The following is a 23,284-nucleotide window of genomic DNA, read 5'->3' on the forward strand; positions in this document are numbered from 1 at the left end:
TTTCTATAAAAAGTCAGAAAAACATATATATATAAATGAAAAAGTGCAGTCTCACTTTGATAAAAAGAAATGTGAAGTAAAACAATAATGTGGTATCACTTTACCCTAACACCTAAGCAAATCTTATTTAAGGAACACCAAATACTTTGAGAGCAAAGTAAAACATATACTTTCATGCTTTGCTATGGCTCTTTGAGGCAACCATCTGGAAGAGTAATTTAACAATATGCAGACAAAGCTGTGAAACTGTGTATATACTCTTTCATCCAATCATCCTATATCTAGGAATGCTTTAAGCAAATACTTCAGAAGGAGGCAAAGGCTATTTGCATGAAGGTGTTCATTACAGCACTGATTGTAATAATATTATTAGAAGACCATAATCTTGAAAAATTTATAGAAACTAATAAAGAAGGGCAGAAAGAACATTCTAGAGAGGGAATACAACTAAGAAAGACAAAAGGGAAATAAATTCATGGAACTGCAAGCATATTGATATAACCACAAATGGGGGAATTTGGTAAGAGCCTGGTGATGTAGGCAGGGGCTAGATCCCAAGCTAAGCTGTGGAATCTGAACTTTATCCTTAAAGCTAGGGGGAGCAGCTGAGAGATGTTGTTGGAGGAAGTCATCAAGAGGATGTGACATCTTGTTGACCCTGGAATTGGATCCTAGCAACTGAAATTACAGGAGCAACATCATATGATTTTCTTGCCTACTTTAAAATCCTAAGGGGTTGGAAAAGCTAGAAAACAGAAATGACAGAATAAGGAAGCTAAATACAAAATTACAAACAAAGCTTAATGTTTCCATCTATAAAAAAAGTCATAAAAACATAATAAAAAGTCCCTTTTAATATTCCCCTAAAATAAGGGCACCTGGATATAAAATCCATGAAATATATGTAAAAATTCCTTAAGGGAAGTTATAAAGTTCTACAGGAGTTATACAAAAGGTTTGAAAAAGTCGAAGGACATGTCACTTTAAACACATATTCACATTTTTAAAATAAACATTTTATTCTATGTAAACTTTTAATTTAAAATAATTGGAGTAGGATTTCATTATAATGGAAAGAGTATTAAGAAGTGCATTTGATAAAAGAAAACACATGGGTTGTTTCTGAAGAGTGCAAAAGGCAACTTAATGCCATCTGACAAAAAGTACATACATTTATGGTAATCTTTGAAACCAGAAGAAGAGTTACAAAAATAACACCAAACGTGAAATGACTTCTCACCTCACTATTTAAAAAAATGGAAATTTGATCAGGCTAATAACTCTAGCAGTGAAGAGTCATCTTCACTTACTCAAGTGGTAGACAAGAACCACTTTTTTTTTTTTTTGTCTTTTTGCTATTTCTTTGGGCCGCTCTCGAGGCATATGGAGGTTTCCAGGCTAGGGGTAGAATCGGAGCTGTAGCCACCGGCCTATGCCAGAGCCACAGCAACGCGGGATCCGAGCCGCGTCTGCAACCTACACCACAGCTCACGGCAACGCCGGATCGTTAACCCACTGAGCAAGGGCAGGGACCGAACCCGCAACCTCATGGTTCCTAGTCGGATTCGTTAACCACTGCGCCACGACGGGAACTTCAAGAACCACTTTTGACCACAGCACAGGGTTTTTAAAACAGGCAAGTATATGCAAATCCTATGCAGTATCAAGAAACTGAAAATAAATAGTCATCTTAACACAAAGTGTCAATCGGGATCCACTGTTTTCAGGATCATTCTCTTACTACTGATGGACAGTAAGTGGACATATTACTCAACCTGAGCCAGATCCCTTCCTTTGGGAATTTAAACTTAGGTTAAGGCAGTCAGTCTCAAAAGAAGCTGAGAATGAAATCTACAAAATGTATGACATCTACAAAATGGGCCCCTTTTCAAAGCTTCCCGAGCAAGGTTCCACGTGATAGCCTTCTGCTTTCTGAGTGGTTAATGTGAGTAAGAGTACTAACCAATCAGAGTTTGCCTGAGGTACCTTATTTGCATTTATTTGCATCTTGCTTTTATACCAATCAGAAAGCGTTTACTCAATACTTCATTTGAATACACGGTATATAAATAAGCTCTGCGGCTTCACAACCTGCCATCCTCTTTCTCAAGGAAGTTGATGGCTGTGTCTCCTGTTTTCTAGTCTTTCTCTAAGCTTACTGTCATGTCCAAGAAAGGTTCCAAGAAGCCACCATCAAGAGGAGAAGAAAGGCTAGAAGCGTCACAGACATCACAGGCAGTGGTATTACACTTAAGGTCCGCGAGGGGGGCTCTCAAGCAGTCTCGCCCTCAACACTGGCATCTCTATGTAAGCCGTGTGAATGATGAGCTCATTTGTTTATGACTTTTGAGCACATCACTGATGAGTCCATTCACGTGGCTCATTATAACAGATTCCTGATTATCACCCACAAGGAATTTCAGAGAGCTATTGCCTGTCGATTCCTGGGGAACCAGCCAAGTACACTGTGTGCAAGGCACTACGTCCTGTTCCTGTCATGTACAACAGCTACAAGAGAGCTTTACTACATTGACATCTGAAACCAAGGGCTCTTTTCAGAACCACACATACTTTCTTTCAGCTTAAGAGCTGTAGTCTACTGAAATTTCTTCATCCGTTTATTATGGATTTGGGACTCTGGTTTAAAAAAATAAGTTCGAGTTTATTATTTGTTCAATAAGCTTTCTAACTTGGAATAACGTTAGAGTTACATGAAAGTTGCAAAGATATATATATCTCTCACTGTTTACTCTGTTGTGAACATTTATACATTTGTCACGACTTAGGAACTAACACTGGTACTTTCTATGAATTAAACTCTAAAACTTTGTTTGGACTTCATTAGATTTTACCCAATGCTCTTTTTCTGCTCCAGGATCTGATCAAAATACAGCTGACCCTTGCATGATGTGGGTTTGAACGGTGAGAATACTTACACGCAGATTATTTTTCAATGGTAAATACTACAGTGCTATGCAGTCTGTGGTTGAATCTGTGAATATGGAGGAACCACAAATAGGCGGGCTGACTGTGGGTTACATGAAGTTAACAGCCCCCCCCCCGTCCCCCCCGCCCCCCCACCCCTCTCCGCGTGCGCCTTGTTTTACCTGACATTTCCTTGTAACGGTTCCTTTAACTGCCCCGGGCTATGGCAGTTTCTCAGTATTTCCTAGTTTCTGATGGCCTTGATAATTTTGAGGACGCAGATAATCTGTAGAATATTCCTCAATTTGTCTTGATGTTTTTCTCATGGTTAGACTGAGATTACGGGTTGCTGGGAGAAAGACCAGAGTAGCGAATCGCCTTCCTCAATACATTAGTGCACATGCAAACAACGTGGTTTATCGCGGATCATGTTAACAGTGATCATCTGGCTGGGGTAGCGGTTGCCAGGTTTCTCTTCTGTGAAGTCGCTACCTTTCTCCCCTGCCTTTCCATACTCTGCTAAATTTGGGGAGTTGAATTATAACTGTTTCATGGGGCTAGAATTCTAACGCTTTTTTTTATTTTTTAACCAGCGAGACTTTTTCCTTGAGATAAGACAAACTTTATTTTTCTATAACTTTATGACAGCCTAACTGTTCATTTTCTTTTCAGTTTTTCTTCATGTTTATGGTACAGATCAACTGAAACCACTGTTGTCTTTTTGGAGTTAAATCTTCTGAAAAATCTGATCCAAATTCCCTTATAGTTTCAATCAATACACCTTATGGCACTACCTCCAGTGAGACACTAATGCCCCATCAAGCTTGACATGTGCCATCAAGCTTTGGTATATCTTGCTTTGCATTTTAAGAAACATTTCTCAGTAAATGTTAAGCCATAGGTACCAAATACAATTGAAGTCAGCCTTAAAATAGGATTAGTATGCTGGAAGTTTGCTCCTTCGCCCACCTGACAGGCATCAAGCCTTCTCTTTCAGCTATATTGAATCTTAACAGCTTCAGAGAACCTCAGGCATTAGAACTATATACCTCTTAAGTACTTAGACTTCACAAATGTTATAGACTTTTAGCAGCCTACTACTGGATAATTACACAATACAGGCCCCCCACAGCCTAGGCACAGCCTTCACTGATAATTTGAGTGGCTCTGAAAAGAGCCTTTGGTTGCATTTCTCCACCAGATTTTGACTACCTACTGGTACGATACACTTGGGATTATTTGCTCTGGACTTTGTGGTGGTGGCTCTCCGTCTTCTTGGGCAGCAGCACGGCCTGGATGTTCGGCAGGACACCTCCCTGAGCGATGGTCACACCACCCAGTAGCTTGTTGAGCTCCTCATCATTACGGATAGCCAGCTGCAGATGGCGCGGGATGATGCGGGTCTTCTTGTTGTCACGAGACGCGTTGCCTGCTAATTCCAAGATCTCTGCGGTCAGATATTCCAACACTGCCGCCAAGTACACAGGAGCACCAGCACCAATTCGCTCGGCATAGTTGCCTTTGCGAAGCAGGCGATGGATCCGGCCGACCGGGAACTGTAAGCCCGCCCTTGACGAGCGAGACTTGGCCTTGGCGCGCGCCTTGCCACCCTGTTTCCCTCGTCCAGACATGCCTCAAAAAGGAGCCAGTACCACGGGGAAAATAGACTGCTGGAATAGCTACTGGGGCTATTTATAGTCCAACAGCAGGTTCTGGTTTGCTTTCTGATTGGCCGATGGCTCTCTAGCCAATCAGAGATTCTCACAGGACTCATCTAATTTACATACACTCTCTCCCCTATAGCCAATCAGATGTTCACCTCTCTACACGTCACGTGAGGCTGCGCCTATAAATACCACTCTCTCCAACCGCCACACGTCTTTGCTCACTTGGTGTGGAGAGGAGCGGGCGGAGCTGTACCTGTAGAGCTATAACACTTTAGAGCTGACACTAACCATGCCGGAGCTGTCTTCGAAGGGCGCGACCATCTCTAAAAAAGGTTTCAAAAAAGCCGCAACTAAAACTCAGAAGAAAGAAGGAAAAAAGCGCAGAAGAGGCCGGAAAGAGAGCTATTCGATCTATATTTACAAGGTGCTTAAGCAAGTTCATCCAGATACCGGTATTTCTTCCAAGGCCATGAGCATCATGAATTCGTTTGTCACTGATATCTTTGAGCGCATCGCAGGTGAAGCATCGCGTTTGGCACACTACAGCAAGCGTTCCACTATCACTTCCAGAGAGATCCAAACGGCTGTGCGTCTCTTGCTGCCGGGAGAGTTGGCCAAGCATGCAGTGTCTGAGGGCACCAAAGCTGTCACCAAGTATACTAGCTCCAAGTAAACTTGCCGAGTAAGCGTTTTTCCACTTAATAACCCAAAGGCTCTTTTTAGAGCCACTCAATTTCTGAGAAAGAGCTGTGGACTCTCCATTGGCCAGAATGCTTGAATTGGTAGATTTAAGGGTTAAACGGTGTTGTGTGATATAGCTTTAAGGGCAAGGGTTAACGTAAAGCGTTTGCAAGGACTCTGGTAGTCTGTTTCCTTAGGATTTCCAATTGGAAAATGGAAGCCGCCTGAAAGGCTTTACTCAAGATCTTTTCTGAGAACTTATTTCAGTCCCCAGTACCAGATGTTTGAGTTACTTCTACGGAATTGAGACTGTGTGATAGAAGCTGGTTTATTACAATATGTGTGGTATATTAAATGCAATTCTAGATATTTTGTTTCTGTTACTGTAAATGGTCTTACCTCCCTGTTGTAGAGTTTTGTTATTTTATAAGGAAGTACTAATATTTATTCATCATTTTTATATCTTTACCTTATACTGAGTTGACTAATTTTCACCTTAGCCTTCTGGTATACTTCTGGGTTTTACGCATTTGCAGTGAGGTGTGAAAATACCAAATATTGCCTCCTTTTAATTCATTTCTGATTTCATCTGATTGCAGTGCCCCATGCTTTAATAATGACATCAAATTCTTGTTTTACTATTCGATTTGCTGAAGATCTGCACAATTCCTTATTGTATACATATGTATCATACAATGAGGAAGATTATACTTTATTGAGAATTGTAAGCATGCATGTTGAAATTATAAAATGCCTTTTGAGCATCTCTGGAGAATAGTCAGACTTTTTTTCTTTAGAGATATGATGGTGAGTTATTTTAGAAACTTCCTAATACTGAGTCATCTCTTGAATTTTTTTTCTTCTTAGAGCTGTACCTGAGGCATATGGAGGTTCCCAGGCCAGGGGGTCGAATCAGAGCTACAGCTGCTGGCCTACACCACAGCCACAGCAACTCGGGATCCGAGCCATGTCTGTGACCTGCACCACAGCTCATGGCAACGCTGGATCCTAACCCACTGAGCCAGGCCAGGAATCAAACCCACAACCTCATGGTTCCTAGTTGGATTCGTTTTCTCTGTACCACAACGGGAACTCATCTTTGAATTTTTGGATATAAACTTCTGCCTGGGCATCATATATTCATTTGATGTTCTGCTGAACTCTGGTTGCCACTGTATCAGTTATGGTTTATGTTTCAATATTATAAATCATTATCTAATTTTTGTGTATGCAATGTTTAGCTTTTGTTACAAATTTTTATTCAATTCATAAAAATAATATGGAAGATAGTTGTACTTTTAGTGTTTGAACTGTTTGGACAGCATTGGAATCTTTAAAACTTAGGTAAACTTCCCTTTTCCAAATAATATGCCCTTTGTGCCCCTTTTCAGGTGACAGTTCTTTGACAATTTTTTCTTCAATGAAATTTTTCTATTTAGACTTGCTAATAATGTGTAGTAAGTTTTGGTAAATTGTATTTTTCAAAAGAAATATTTAAAGAGATCTTACATAAACAGATTGGTCTGTGTCACATAGGAGTTCCTAGGCTAGGGGTCAAATCGGAACTACAGCTACGGGCCTACACCACAGCCACAGCAACACTAGATCTAGGCCACGCCTGTGACCTATACCGCCACTCACCGCAGTGCCAGATCCTTCAATCACTGATCGAGGCCAGGGATAGAACCCCAGTCCTCATGGGTACTAGTCAGATTCATTACCACTGACCCATGATGGGAACTCTTGGTCTCAAGGATTTTTATCTTTGCTATCTTTGTAGCTACAGCTCCTTTATTCTTATTTTGTGTTCGTGTTTGCTTATTTTTCACCATTGGTTAATCTTTAAGTATATTTATTTGCTATCTTTTTGCTTTTGTACTTATTAGCTTTACTGTTTTCTTCTTCCTAGTTATTTTGTCTACCTTTTTTATTATTTAGCCTTTCTGCAATTTATTTTTAGTGGGATGCTGACTTTATAGCAACAATTCTCACATTGCATAATGTTGATATAAATGAATTTCAGGTACCATAGTTAAATAACACCAATTGCTCAAAAACACAGTTCAAATGTCATCAGTAGTGAGTAAGTGAATAAATTACAGACTTCACTGCTGGCTCTTTAGTTCAAAAGTCAACTGCATAAGTAACAGATGCACATTGTGATCAGTGATCTAATCATGTCACTTATTTAAAAATTTGTTGGCAACCAGTTACTGCACACATTATTCTGTTTAGACACAAATAGAAAGTGGTTTAGTTGCCTTCTTGTCTCCCAGTGGTTAACTTAAATGACAAAATTCAATAAGCAAAAGAGGGGTTTGACCAACAAGATGAAAGTACAGTGAAACAAGGAAAATAGCCCTGGAAAGGGAATTTGAATTGAACGTAAATAGAATTATTGACATAACAGTTGGCACTGTTGCTATCAAGAGACCCTAGCTATGCAACCAGAGGAACTTGGTGAAGGTGAACGCACATAAATGTAGAAAATGGTTGTGATGAAAAGGAAGATGTTCGAAAGAAAGTGACACTGGCAAAATACTTCATATTAAAGGAAATCCCGGAGATATCTGGAAGCTAATACAAACTTAGAAACATGACAATTGACCAAGGCGGGGAAAGACACTCACTCTGTATTACAAATTACATGATAAAAAGAAGGCAAGCACCATTCAAATACTCTTGATAAGTTTTTAAAAAAGAAATGACACTTTAATTCTCATTGTTTTAGTGTTTAAAATTACAATGTCCTTAATTATTAATTTTTCACTTCCTTTTATATTTATGATAGTAAAGGAGTTTTTACTATTTGAAAATCATGATTTTCTCCCATTGATTATTAAGATTGTTTGGCATAGTCATTTTTAAGATTTCACACTACCTGAACTGCCTGCATTTATATTTTATAACTTAATATAAGCATTTGAATCTATCATTTTCCTTTGAGTCATGCTTTGCTTTATTCCCACATATTCTATAAATACTCTGAATTTCCATTAATATGAAAGTTGCTGGGAGAAGCATATTCCTTCATTTCCTACTAGGAACCTGTAAATTACTGTCATGAAAAAGCCAAATCAGCTGGTAAACTATTTTATCACAGATGCAGACTAAGGACCCCACTTTAGCGAACTTGGTGGAAAAAACACAGGAGGTTGGCATGGCTTTACAACTTTGAAGTCAGAAAAATAAGGGTAACAAAATATGCTTTAGTCCAAGATAATCCATGTGAGAGCAGAGAAATCACAGTGTTTTTTTTTAGGTTTTAAAAATGTTTTAAGAAAGATGCTGCCTGCTTTTTGCCCACATCCCAATTCCTGAGTACTACAGGCTTGGCAAGACAGAATTTTCTGAGGAAAGGGCCATGACAAAGACACATGTAGGAATGGATTGGGATACCCTAGTAACCCCAGATTCCTGTGGCTAGAGAATTGGCATCCTTGATGAAGGAATCAGTTTAACAACTAGGAAGCCTCAGCAATCTGATCCTAACTGAATTATAGTGACATTCTGCCATCTGATTTTTATATCATCTGTCTCCAGTCTGCTTTACATGTAAGATGTTTGTTGGAACACTTAGATAGAGGTTCTTAACTTCTATTGTATTATGAATTTCTTGGAAAGTCTGGTTTGTCCTAGATACATCTTCTTAAAATAAATTTCTACGTATACCAAGTAAAAAGTGAATTTTTCTTATTTAAGATTACTTCATCAAAGATTACTTTGTCAGTTGGGTGGAGAGTGGATTTTATAAAGAACATATTGAGTAGTGAGTCTAGTTAGGGACAGGAATCCAGGTGAGAATTGGTGGGGGCTTGGACAGAAATAGTGATAATGAAGATTGACAAAAGTAGTCAAATAATAATAAAAATATTTAGGAAACAAAATCACCATATATTGTCAAAAGATTGAAGTGGAGATTGAACAGAGATATATAAAGGCAAAAATACCACATTTCTGGCTTAGATAGCCATGTGATTGGGTTGGCTCCATGGAGATGGGGAACACTGGAGTTTGAGAACAGGTCTGTCAGGATAGTTTGGAAACCCTTGTGAAGAGAATATTGAGGTGGATGAGCACCATCAGAGTGGTGATATTAAGTAAGCAGCTGAATTTACTGATCTGGAATACATCAGAGCCCTGGAATACAGATCTAATTTGTGAGTTATCTGCTGCAGGTATTTAGAGCCAAAGGTATGATTTAGGTTGCCTAGAGTATTTAGTGTTCCAGTGTCCAATACGGTGGACACTAAACAGATGCAGCTACTGAGCACTCAAAATGTGGCAACTCTGAACTGAGACATGATGTAAGTATAAAATAAACATTGGATTTCAAACCCTTATTTAAAAAAACACACAGAAAATGTAGAGGAAGAAAAACAGCTGAAAAGCTCCCATGCTAGATTTCCCTATGGTCTTGATCTTTACACAGCTTCAAACCCCTTTTCTGTCATCTGATAGAATAGATACATGAGATATCCTGGGGGGACAAACCATGTTCTTTGTGGCATACAGTTCATGAATCCTAATGACACATTTGAGAGGTTTCTTCTTATAGTATTCTCTACAAAATGCTTGATTTCACTTGGAAACAACCTAGTAAAATAATTACAAGTGACTCAGAAATTACCTTCTATAACCGGAGTAGTATGGGCAGTTACCTTGGTCATGTATACACCAGCCAAATTTTTAATTCTTGACTCTAGTGATAAAGCCTGTCCACATACACAAAACAGAGTGAAGAGCCTACAGCCATCTAGAGGATTAAATGGCTCTTAAAAGAGCCTTTGGGTTTACAAAGGTCATCTGGTAACTGAATCCGTTTACTTGGAGCTGGTGTACTTGGTGACAGCCTTAGTGCCCTCGGACACCGCGTGCTTGGCCAACTCCCCTGGTAACAGCAAGCGCACGGCCGTCTGGATCTCCCGGGACGTGATCGTGGAGCGCTTGTTGTAATGTGCCAGGCGCGACGCCTCACTTGCGATGCGCTCGAAGATGTCAGTGACGAAAGAATTCATGATGCTCATGGCCTTCGAAGAGATACCTGTATCGGGATGAACTTGCTTCAGCACCTTGTAGATGTAGATTGAGTAGCTCTCTTTCCGACATCTCTTTCGCTTTTTCCCTTCTTTCTTCTGAGTTTTTGTTACAGCTTTCTTGAAGCCTTTCTTAGAGATGGTAGTCCCCTTCGACGTGAGCTCTGGCATGGTTATCATACAGCTCCAACAACCATACAGCTCCTACACCGCAAACTGACACCTACCCAAAGCAAGTGTGGTATTTATAGGTGTGGCACTCAGCTCACGTGTTGGGCAGCCAACATCTGATTGGATAATTGGTAGTGGCGCGTATGTAAATGAAGGACGCCAGTAAAGTCCCCTGATTGGATGTAAGGCTAACAGCCAACCAAATAGCAAACGGCAACTTACCTTGAAACTATAAATAGACCCCGTACCTGCCCTAACGGTAATTTTTTTCCGTTATAACCGATCTACATCTTTAGTTTTGTCTGGACATGGGAAGCAGAGAGGTAAGTCCTGTGCTGAGGCCAGATCCCGCTCCTTCAGAGCTGGTCTGCAGTTCCCTGTGGGCCTAGTGCACCGCCTGCTCTGAAAGGGCAACTATGCAGAACCTTTGGAGCTGGTGCACCTGTGTACCTGGCGGCGGTGCTGGAGTACCTGAGGGCCGAGATCCTGGGGCTGACCCGCAACGTGGCCGGTGACAAGAAGACTCGCATCATCCCACGCCACTTGCAGCTGGCCATCCGCAATGATGAGGAGCTTAACAAGCTGCTGGGTGGTGTGACCGGCGCCCAGGGAGGTGTCCTGCCCAACATCCAAGAGGTGCTGCTTCCCAGGAAAACTGAAAGCCACCACCACAAGGTCCAGTGCAAGTAATATCTCACAAGTTGTAAAGCCTAGTGACTGACTTGAATGTCTGGAAGAGAAAAGCCCCGAACTAAAACCAAAGGCTCTTTTCAGAGCCACTCTCAGTTTCCAAGAAAGAGCTTGGGTTTACAAAAAGATAACAAAACAGTAACTGACTAGCAACGAAAAACTGACTACAACTCCTTAACAGGTTTCTGGACTCTGCAAAGAATTGACTTCTAGTGACTGAGGACTCCACAGCAGTTTAATATGCCACAATTTTGACAAATGATCTTGGGTGCAAGTTTAACGCTTCAGAGCAGATAGAGCAGGCATCCTAGTAGGCTCCCGGAAAGGGACGATGCCATTCTCCTTGGGGAAAGGCGCACACTTAGGACTGTTGTGATAACACAATTCCCAAGAAAAAGAATTAAGACACATAATTGTATTTTAGAGTTTGAGGTTTTTTTGTTTGTTTTTTTGCCTTTTCTAGGGCTGCTCCCATGGCACATGGAGATTCCCAGGCTAGGGGTCTAATCAGAGCTGTAACCACCGACCTACACCACAACCACAGCAACGCGGGATCCGAGCCACGTCTGCAACCTACACCATAGTTCTCGGCAACGCTGGATCCTTCACCCACTGAGCAAGGCCAGGGATCGAACCCACAACTTCATGGTTCCTAGTCGGACTTGCTAACCACTGAGCCACGACGGGAACTCCAGGGTTTGAGTTTTAATTAGGATAGAGTTAGACTAGCTTTTGGCTTAACTCATGTTTGGAGAGCATACCTGCAAAGTGTCAGCCAAGCAGGTAGGAAATAAACATTCATCATGGTTGCTTGTTCTCCAGAATGTCTTTTAGCAAGGGATTTCCTTCTAAGAGTTCTAGGATAGTCCCATACCCTGAAATCTGTAACCATGACACATTAAGCCAAAAGATAAAAGACATATTTGACAGGTAATTATGTGAAAACTGTAAATAATAGGTTAATTTCTTAGTGTGTGGGATACATCTCAAGGCTAATATTTTGATGGTAAAATACTAGTATGTATTTTAGTATGTATGTAGTAAGTAATATGACAAGGAAATTATTGAGAAAGAGCAGGCACTGCATTCAACAGGTTTAACCACTGAAAATGCAGCAAATATTTTGTTGATCCTTTAACACTGCATGTGAGTAGGCACAGACAATTGAAAAACAGGAAAGCAGCCAAATATAAAATTTTGTACAAAAATAAAACATCAGAAATTTCCAAACACAATGCAAAACAAGAACAAAAATATACACACATAACTAAAATCTTCCTTAAACACTTGCAAACAAACATTTTAATGCTTTTTTTTTCTATAAAAGTATATTCAAACCTACAGAACTGAGGCGTTTTAAAAATATAAGGTCATGGCCACAATCCCACTCTTGGGCATATATCCCGACAAAACTCTACTTAAAAGAGACATGTGCACCCTCATGTTCATTGCAGCGCTATTCACAATAGCCAGGACATGGAAACAACCCAAATGTCCATCGACAGATGATTGGATTCGGAAGAAGTGGTATATATACACAATGGAATACTACTCAGCCATAAAAAAGAATGACATCATGCCATTTGCAGCAACATGGATGGAACTAGAGAATCTCATACTGAGTGAAATGAGCCAGAAAGACAAAGACAAATACCATATGATATCACTTATAACTGGAATCTAATATCCAGCACAGATGAACATCTCCACAGAAAAGAAAATCATGGACTTGGAAAATAGACTTGTGGCTGCCTGATGGGAGAGGGAGGGAGTGGGAGGGATCAGGAGTTAGGGGTTATTGGATACAACTTGGAATGGATTTACAATGAGATCCTGCTGAGTAGCATTGAGAACTATGTCTAGATAGTCATGTTGCAATAGAACAAAGGGTGGGGAAAAATGCATATAACTTGATCTCCTTGCTGTACAGTGGAAAAAGAAAAGAAAAAAAAAGAATATCAAAAGAAGTATATAATCTCCATATAGCAGAAAGAAAAGTACAACATAAAGATGGGCAATCTCAACCAAACATATTCACATGCCCCCTCTAACTCACATATGTGTGCAAAAAAAAAAAAAAATTAAAAAAATAAATGGATTAAATGGATTTAGCAGAATAATAGCAATTGTTGAGGATGTGAGTAATTTGGGAAGCTCTCAGAGACAAGTTGTGGCTGATGTCTCTTTCACACCATAAGAGCCTAGGGGTGAACTTTCTAGTTAGAATTTCTTGAACAAAAATACCAGATATGACTGCCTCTGACCTCATAGGTGTTCCTGGACAGGAAGACCACCTTAAAGTTTCTTTGCTCTTGACTGAAAAATCTGAACAAAAATGAGTGTTGATTTTATAGACATTATATTATAAAGCACAGTTTTAAAAATTAAATATTTGAAATAAAAAATATATAAGGTCATGGGTTTAAAAATACTATGAATTATGAGTTTCGGTAAAAATATAAACTGCTTAAATTGAATCTAGAAAGCTGTACTGGTATTAATCTATTATCCTATTTGTGCAAACTGTGTTATATGAGAAGCCATTTTAATAAGTAGAATAAAATAGGAGTTTTGGGGTGAGTGATAGCTGCTTTTCCTTTGTTTTATTATTATTATTTTGCTTTTTAGGATCACACCTGTGGCACATGGAGGTTCCCAGGTTAGGAGTCCATTCAGAGCTACAGCTGCCGGCCTATGCCACAGCCACAGCAGTGTGGGATTTGAGCTGCATCTGTGACCTACACCATAGCTCACTGCAAGGCTGATCCCCGACCCACTGAGGGAGGCCAGGGATTGAATCTGCATCCCCATGGATACTAATTGGATTCATTTCCAGTGCCACTACAGGAACTCCTGTTTTTCATTTATAATTTCAGAAAGCCATATAAAACAGTAAAGGAATATTCCCCTGGAATCAGACTATGGAAAAATTGGAGGAGAAATGGGGGATTAAAGGCAAATGAAATCAAGAGGAACAAAGATAAATAATGCTTGATGCTGAAGCCCAGAAGGGGAAATTAGTACATCTGATTACTATCAAAGCAGGTAAATGAGGAGCCCAGGGGTTGAATGAGTAATCGTGCTCTAATGCTGTCTATTTCACAAAAGTCCAAACAAGGGAAGCTGCCTCATTGCTGTGAGTACAGCATTACAAAAGCATCTAATCTGGGAACAACAGCTTTGATAGAATTCAAATACACAAATTTATATACAATGCAGTAGAGCAACATATATTAATACATTTTCCTACAAGAGCAAAATCATACTGAGAAATACACATGCATACCCATAACTAAAAAGAAGTTTTCAGAAACAACATGCCATTGTGGAAGGATTCTGAGATTACTATTTTTAATCATTCTGTTTTAACTGTTCTCTTAAGTGTCCTATTCCACCAGTGGTTCATGACTTTCTGTTTAGAACGCTGAAATTATGGGAATGGCTGATCAAAGCAGCCCATGGAGGTACACAGGTTTATCCAAGAAAAAACTCCACTCTCTGGGCCACAGTGATTGGTTCAAAGAGTGGGGATGCCACCTGAGCTGAGCCAGTAAGAAGCTTTCCTGGGATTCTCAGACCTGGAAATTGAAAGGACCTATTCGGAAGGAGGTGGACAATCTGAAGACTTTAGAGAATTAATCCAGAGCTTATAGTGGCTGAATCTCTGTCTTAGAGCAAATTAAGAAAACGAAAGTGACATCAGAAGAAAGAAATTCTGTGGCCGCTGAAAGGGGATGTCTTTATACCTCCGATTCCACACTCTAAGGACTCAGTCCTAGTAGCTTTTTTTTCTGTTCTCAGGATTACTCATAGAATACTTTTAATTCATCCGCTGTTTTTCCTTAATCTACTTCAAGTACGTGTTTCATTTACAAGAATATCTGGAAAATTCAAGTGATAGCTTTCAACTTGGCACAATAAAAACCCTATGTCCAGCAGCACTGCCAGTGAAATGTGTTTGGTCATTATTCTTGGCTCTTCATCACAGTACTCTTTTTAGTGAAATGAAATAGGCTTCTTTTTATTTTTATTTATTTATTTATTTTTTATTTTTTATTTTTTTGTCTTTTTAGGGCTACACCATGGCATATGGAGGTTCCCAGGCTAGGGGTCAAATTGGAAATGCAGCTACTAGCCTACACCACAGCCACAGCAATGCGGGATCCGAGCCGTGTCTGGGACCTACACCACAGCTCATGGCAAAGCTGGTTCCCCAACCCACTGAGCGAGGCCAGGGATTGAACCCACATTCTCATGGTTACTAGTCAGATTTGTTTCTGCTTCACCACAATGGGAACTCCAATGGTTTTCTTTTTAATCATGGTGTGTTGGTGGGAGATAAATACAGAATAAAGGAGAAAGAGGCAGAGCAGAAGGATGAAATTTAGCAAAGGAATATAATTTTCCTCTTTCTTCTAATGATATAAGCAATTAAAGGACAAATTTAACACCAAACCAGGGGTATGGCTAGCCCTTTGAGAGTATTTGTGAATCATCTGATGTGGTCATCCATTTTGGATTGGGGTCCATTCAGTGGAGTCATCTTTCCAATCCTTAGCTCTACTACCAGAATCCATATGAGGGCAGCGAGTTAGGTCAGTCTGTCACTTCCTTCTCTTATCCCGAGTCATCTGAAATCTTGATATTTCAGACCTGGATCAATATTTAATGAAGTTTGCTTTCAAGCTCTTTCTATCCAGTAGAAATAAAAGTGACACCCTCTTATCTTTTCCATCTTGAATTTTACTTTCTTATATGGTTCAACTAAACTCATCAGTGTGTTAATCCACCAATAATACATGATCGGCATATACTAATGGCACCCAAATAACATGATGCTGGAAATAAGAGCTAAGCTTGTTGCATTCACTGAAATATAACAATGTTATTAGATCATTGACAGTTTCCCTCTTTAAAAAATCTGGCAGCAAAATTTGGGATTCCCCAAATGAACAGTCTCTCCTCTTATTACCTCAAAGAAATCACAGAGTCCTATGTAATATATCATTTAATTCCTAACACCTTTCTCTGATTTTCATTAATCCAGTTGGATTCTAGTGAGTATCTGTGTTCTTCCTGGGTAATCCAGGATCTCAGATCATCTCAAGGGCTCCAGGAGCACCTAGATCCAGTAACAAGTAGAGTTTTTTGTTTTGTTTTTAAGAGACAGAAGAGAAGATACTCAGAAGATAAGATTGTGTGAAAGATGAATGCAGAGATCAAAGAGATGCAGCTATAAAACAAGAATCATAAAATTCCTGGAAGCCTCCAGAAACTAGAAGGGAAGAATGGGACAAATTGTCTCAGAGCATCGAAGAGGAACCAGTTCTGCTAACACTTGATTTTGTACTTTATCTTGTCAATATTATATGAAAATAAATTTCAGTTGTTTTAAACTACCCAGTTTGTGAAAATTTCTTATGGCAGCCATAAGAAACTAACATACTTTATTAAGAGTATGAAAAGACATGTTACAGGTTCACAGAAAATAGTCGCAAGGTACATATTTGATAAAGGGCTAGTATCTGTATAAAAAACTTACAAAATTCAACAGTTAAAAAAAATCAATCTAGAAAATGGATAAAAATCATGAAGGGATATTTATAAGCCAGCAAATAAACACATGAAAAAACATTCAATATCATGTCATTTGGGAACTGCAAATTAAAACCACAATGAGATACTACTATTATCTGACATCTGTTAGAATGACCAAAAACCAAAACACTGAAACATCAAATACTAACTAGAAGATAGAGCAACAGGAACCCTCATTCATGACTGTCTGTAATGCAAAATTGTATGACCACTTTGACAGGCACAGTTTCTTAGAACAGTGAACACTGACTATTTGATCCAGCAATCATGTCCCTAGATATTTATCCAAATGAATTTATATATATATATATATATATTTATACACATATACACACACTGTATATAGCAGGTTTTTTTTTTTTTTTTTTTATTTCTTGGGCCGCTCCTATGGCATATGGAGGTTCCCAGGCTAGGGGTTGAATCAGAGCTGCAGCCACCAGCCTATGCCAGAGCCACAGCAACTCGGGATCCGAGCCGCATCTGCAACCTATACCACAGCTCACGGCAACACCGGATCCTTAACCCACTGGGCAAGGGCAGGGACCGAACCTGCAACCTCATGGTTCCTAGTCAGATTTGTTAACCACTGCGCCACGACGGGAACTCCCTGTATATAGCAGTTTTATTAACATTTGTCAAAAACTGGAAGCAACCATGATGATGTTCAATAGGTAAATGGATGAATAAACTATGGTCCACCCACACAGTGGAGTATTATTCAGTGATAAAAAGAAATGCACTCTCAAGCCATGAAATGGCATGGAGTAACCTTAAGTGCACACTGCTAAGTGAAAGAAGCCAGACTCAAAAGACTATCTACTGTATAAGTCCAACTAAAGACATCTTGGAAAAGGTAAAACTAAAGAGACAGTAAACAGGTCAATGGCTTCGAGCATTTGGTGGCAGGAGGGGGCAGGGATGAATAGATGGAGCACACATGTTTTTTGGAGCAGGGAAACCATTCTGTTTGATACTATAAGGTGGATACATGACATTATGCATTTGTCAAAGCCCACAGAACTGTGCAATGCAAAGAGTAAACCATAACATAAACTATGGACTTTATTTAGTTAGTATAATCAATACTGGCTCATTAATTGTAGCAAATGTACCACACTAATATAGAGGTAGAAGAGGCACATGAAAAGTCTCTTTCTGCCCAATTTTTTGGCTTTAAACATATAACTGCTTTTAAAATAATCCATTTAAAAAAGCCAATCCCAAAGGATAACCTACTATAAATTTAATTTATGTAACATCCTTGAAATGACATGAGAAACAGAGAATATATTAGTGGCCCAAGAATTGTGGAGTGTGGGCGGCAGAGGAGTGTCTGTGGCTATAAAAAGACAATATGAGAGATCCTTATGGTTTTGGAAATACTTCATACCTTGATTATATTAATGTCAGTATCTTGATTGTGATATTGTACCACGTTTTGGAAGATGTTACCCTTGGGGGAAACTGAGTAAAGAGTACATGGTATCTCTTTGCATTATTTTCTACAACTCCATGTGAATCTATGATGATCTCAAAACAGAAAAGAAATCTGTAGAATGCAGTTAAACCTGTGCTTGAAGGGCACTAACTATATCAGAAAAGGTGAAAGTTCTCAAATCATCTAAGTTTTCATGTTAAGACATGGAAAAAGAAGAGCAAAATGAGTTTAATTATGCAGTAAGAAAGAGTAAAAATAAGAAGAGAACTCAGATTAATACAAAATAACAATAGAAAAATCATTGAAATAAAAAAGGCTTTTTTTTTTTTTTTTTGTCTTTTTGCCATTTTTTGGGCTGCTCCTGAGGCATATAGAGATTCCCAGGGTAGGGGTCAAATCGGAGCTGTAGCCACTGGCCTATGCCAGAGCCACAGCAACACCAGATCCGAGCCGTGTCTGTGATCCACAGCTCACGGCAACGCCGGATCCTTAACCCACTGAGCGAGGCCAGGGAAAAAAGGCTTTTAAAAAGATCAATACAGGAGTTCCCGTCGGGGCGCAGTGGAAACGAACCCAACTAGGAATCATGCGGATCATGAGGTTGCGGGTTTAATCCCTGGCCTCGCTCAGTGGGTTAAGGATCTGGCATTGCCGTGAGCTGTGGTATAGGTTGCAGACACGGCTCAGATCTGGCATTGCTGTGGCCGTAGGCCAGCAGCTTCAGCTCTGATTAGACCCCTAGCCTGGGAATCTCCAGATGCCACGGGTGCGGCCCTAAAAAAGGACAAAAGACAAAAATAAATAAATAAATAAAATAAAACAAAATAAAATAAAAATAAAAATAAATAAATAAAAAAGATCAATACAGTTGAAAAAGCTATATCAAGATGGATAATAAAAGAGAGAAGAAACAAATGACCAATCTCAGAAATAAAACCAGGTAAAACAGCAGACTATTAAAATGACAATAAGGGAATACTATAAGCAATACAAACTAGCAGAATTCACCCAAGATAAATTAGAGACATTGAATATTCTTATATCTTTTAAAGAAACTGAAATAGAAATCAAAACCTTTCAGCAAATGAAATCTCCAGATCTAGATGATTTCAATTCAATTTCAATTCTACCAAATGTTTAAAGAAATAACAATGACTGACACAATCTTTTCCAGAAAATAAAACACTTCCAACTCATGAGTCCAAAATTACTTTAATACTAAAATCAGACAAAAACAATACAAACAATCCCCCCAACATACCAATCTACCTTATGAACACTGCAACAATTGAAAAAAAGAATGCAAGACTGATACCAATCTTCCTTATGAACACTGCAACAATTGAAAAAAAGAATGCAAGACTGGGTCAATATTCAAAATCAATTGATATAACCCATCATATTAATGGTATAAAGAAGGGGAATAACATGATCATATCAACACATGCAGAAAAATCATTTGACAAAGTTCATCATCCTTTCTTGATTAAAAACTCAATAGACTAGGAGTAGAAGAGAACTTTACCATCATACTAATAAAAAGAGACTCCATTCTCACCATTAATCTTCACACTGAAGTCCTCCACTGTACAATAAGGAAGCAAAAGAAATTAAAGACATATGGATCTGAATGGAGGAAAGGAAATCCCTTCTGTTTGAAGATGACATGATGGTGTATGGAAGACAAGGAATCTATAAACAACAACAAAAAACCCCAAACTCCCTAAAAGTAATGGCTGCCAGATAAAGAAATGAGTATTATCTAAAATAATTTTGAAAAAGAAGAATAAAGTGGGAGGAGTCATGTTTCCCAATTTAAAGATGTACTATGTATTACAGTAATCAAGACTGTATAGTAATAGGAAAGGTATAGATAAATATATCAATGGATCAGAATAGAACCCACAAATAGTTCCACACAAATATGGCCGACTGATTTTTGACAGATGAAAAAGAATAATTTTTTCAATAAATGATGATGGAAGAATAGGCAAAATAGAAACTTCCACCTAAGCCTCAAAACTTTTACAAAAACTAACTCAAAATGGATGGCAGATTTAAATGTAAAATGTAAAACTAAGAATGTTTTAGGGAAAAAGATATAAACATATTTGGGACTGACCTAGGCAAAAAGTTCTTAGACATGAAACTGAAACGATCTAGAAAAGAGAAATATTGGTAAATCTCATCAAAACTACAAACTTTTGTTTTGTGAAAGTCCCTGTGAAGAGGACAAGAAGACAAGCTACAGATGTAAAGAAAATAGGAGTTCCTGTCATGGCACAGTGGTTAACGAACCTGACTAGGGACCATGAGGTTGTGGGTTCGATCCCTGGCCTTGCTCAGTGGGTTAAGGATCCGGCATTGCCATGAGCTGCGGTGTAGGTCGCAGACGCGGCTTGGATCCCACGTTGCTGTGGCTGTGGTGTAGGCCGGAGGCTACAGCTCTGATTAGACCCCTAGCCTGGGAATCTCCATATGCTGTGGGAGTAGCCCTAGAAAAGGTAAAAAGACAAAAAGATAAAAAAAGAAAATATATGCAGACCATATAAATGACAAAAGGCTTATATTTAGAGTATATAAAGAGATTTCCAAGCTCAATAGTTAAAAATAAACTATCCCATTTAAAAATGGGTGAGAGTCACAAAGAGACATTTCACCAAAGACAGCAAACATAGCAAACAAGTATGAGAAGCTGTTTAACATTAGTAACCATTAGGGAAACACAAATTAAAATTGATATCAAATGTACCTATTAGGCAACTAAACTAAAAAGTAGTGACAAAAATAAAATGCTGGCATGAATGAGGAGAAACTCTCCACATATTCTTCTCTTGTACATTGCTGCTAAGAAAATGGTACAATCACTTTGGAACATATTTTGGTAGTTTCTTAAAAAACTAAACATATGCTTACCATATGATCCAGAACTCCTACCTCTGAGCAGTCACAAAACTTACATTTATACACAAGCCTGTGTGTGAATGTTCATAGCGGAGTTTTGGTATTTTGTTTTTGTTTATTTTGCAGTGGTCACAGTTGGGAAAAAACCAAAATGTGCTTTAATAGGTGAATGTTTAGTATGCTGTAACAACAGTATTATCCACACCATAGAATACTATTTAGCAGTAAAAAAGGAATAAACTATTGATACATGCAACAACTTGGACAGATTTCTGGGAAATTATGGTGAGTGAAAGTAAAGGCAATCTCAAAAGGTTATATACTGTATGGTTTCACTTATATAACATCCCAAAATTACAAAATTAGAGAGTATAAATTAGTACTCACTTCCAGCTGGTATCCTTGATGAGCAGTAAACATCCCATTGATTAAAGAACTTCAAGGTTTTTTTTTTGTTTGTTCGTTTTTTTTAAAGGGCTGCCTGTGTCATATGGAAGTTCCCAGGCTGAGGTCTAATCAGAGCTATAGCTGCCAGCCTACCACCAGCCAGCCTGATCCAAGCTACATCGGGGACCCACACCACAGCTCATGGCAATGTCAGATTTTTAACCTGCTGAGCTGTGTATCCTAATGGATACTAGCGGGGTTCATTACCACTGAGCCACAATGGGAACTCCCGTAAGAAGTTCAAATAGTTTTGAATAAATCCTTTGGCTCCTAGTGAAATGGCCCAATAGCCTTGCAGTTCTCTGGGCAGTACTAGAGGCACTGACTTCCACAACTTCTGGTGTTTCCCCAAAGACCTGACCCCACTATCGCAGGTGGACTTCGAAGCAAACTTGCTTTAGGATCTCACCAAACAAATAAAACTCCTATTGCAATGTTAACACCTATAGTCCTCACTTTTCAATTCCCTTTCCTAGGGACACAAAAACCCATTAGAGAATCAGTCACAGAAACATAACTTGCCCTCAAAGAAAGACTGCAGATTTACTTGGATGCAGTGGGAGGGATGTATTTATAGTCTCTGTATTCAAATGAAGTTTTGAAATGACCAAGTCTCATTGGATGAAGAATTACAGTAGAATATATGTAAAAGACAGACTGATGATTCTACTCTCTGATTAGCTAGGTGCCTACCCAACATTAGCCAATCAGAACATTAACCAAACCCTATACCCTAGTCAAGTAGCAAAAATAGCCTGTGAATACTTCCCTCAGTTCCACTTAGGTACTCTTGTTTTTCTCTCTTCTCTATTTTGAAGGTGGGGACCAGGTAAGCAAAGTCTATGGTGTCTCTTCCCTGACTGGCAAGGAACGAGTCTACTGGGAGCAAAGGTCAATGCAGAGGCTGGCAAACAACATGGTAGCTACAAGCCAGGTATCATCCTGCCTGAATCTGCACAAATATTCCCCAGGGCGGGTGTTCAGTCCCTGATTCAAGAAAAACGAGGGCCACTACCACAGACAGAGGCAAGTGCAAGTGAAGTTAGCAAAGCCCAACAAGTAATATGCATTTCTGGGAAAAGGAAAAACAGTACAAAACAAAAAAACCCAAACACCAAAGCCTCCGCATACAATTTCTGAGGAAAAGCTGTGGCCAGATTCTAAAGAACAGTATGTAATATTTCAATAAATCAGTCCATCTAAAAATGTTATCTTGTCACCCTCCTTATAAATTCTATTTGTAACTACTCTGAAAATTAGTTTTCCTTAAAGCTTAGATTGTCATTAGATTTTTAATCCTGTTTTATCCTAACCTTTTCCATTTCTTAAAAACTATGCTCTGGGTACCAACTAAATTGATTTCAAGGCAGGGTAGACCACTGTTGTTTGAAAAATGCTGGGATGATTATATAGGCTTATAGCCAATAGAACGGTTTTCCTGGGCCACAGTGATTGGCCCCAAAGTGGGGAAGTGATCTGAGCTGAGCAAATCAAAGATCTTTCAGCTCTGCAGTTCCAACATACTTTTTCTTTCTTTTATAAGGATGTGAATGAGCCTGGAGTGGCTGAGGAAGTGTCTCTTGCCTCTTGGAAAAGATTGAGAAGAAAGGTAAAATGAAGGAGAACAACAAAAAAGAGTTGGGAAGTTTGTGCTGGGGAATAGAAATACACATTTATATCCAGCCTCTTTTCCTTTTTTAAATTTTATGGCCACATGCCCTGCATAT

The 23,284-nt window shown here is 39.1% G+C and overlaps 3 protein-coding genes and 1 pseudogene across 3 annotated transcripts; 2 read left to right on the forward strand and 2 right to left on the reverse strand.

Annotated features, from left to right (window-relative positions):
• LOC100153329 (histone H2A type 1-A) lies at positions 3,281 to 4,578 on the reverse strand. Its single transcript, XM_001925364.3, has one exon. The coding sequence runs from the start codon at positions 4,554 to 4,556 to the stop codon at positions 4,161 to 4,163; it is 396 nt and encodes a 131-aa protein (XP_001925399.1). The 5' UTR covers positions 4,557 to 4,578; the 3' UTR covers positions 3,281 to 4,160.
• Positions 4,796 to 6,151, forward strand: LOC100152135 (histone H2B type 1-A-like). Its single transcript, XM_021098416.1, has one exon. It carries the CDS (start codon positions 4,882 to 4,884, stop codon positions 5,263 to 5,265), a length of 384 nt encoding a protein of 127 aa, XP_020954075.1. The 5' UTR covers positions 4,796 to 4,881; the 3' UTR covers positions 5,266 to 6,151.
• LOC100152878 (histone H2B type 1-A) lies at positions 7,148 to 11,067 on the reverse strand. Its single transcript, XM_021098415.1, has one exon. It carries the CDS (start codon positions 10,487 to 10,489, stop codon positions 10,097 to 10,099), a length of 393 nt encoding a protein of 130 aa, XP_020954074.1. The 5' UTR covers positions 10,490 to 11,067; the 3' UTR covers positions 7,148 to 10,096.
• LOC102157416 lies at positions 10,630 to 11,170 on the forward strand (annotated as a pseudogene).

The sequence above is a fragment of the Sus scrofa genome, chromosome 7 (genome assembly GCF_000003025.6).
Source record: "Sus scrofa isolate TJ Tabasco breed Duroc chromosome 7, Sscrofa11.1, whole genome shotgun sequence".
NCBI classification, from domain to species: Eukaryota; Metazoa; Chordata; class Mammalia; order Artiodactyla; family Suidae; genus Sus; species Sus scrofa.

Excerpts from the sequence above, each read along its gene's own strand:
- LOC100153329 (XM_001925364.3), bottom strand. The coding sequence starts at position 4,556 with ATGTCTGGACGAGGGAAACAGGGTGGCAAGGCGCGCGCCAAGGCCAAG.
- LOC100152135 (XM_021098416.1), top strand. The coding sequence starts at position 4,882 with ATGCCGGAGCTGTCTTCGAAGGGCGCGACCATCTCTAAAAAAGGTTTC.
- LOC100152878 (XM_021098415.1), bottom strand. The coding sequence starts at position 10,489 with ATGATAACCATGCCAGAGCTCACGTCGAAGGGGACTACCATCTCTAAG.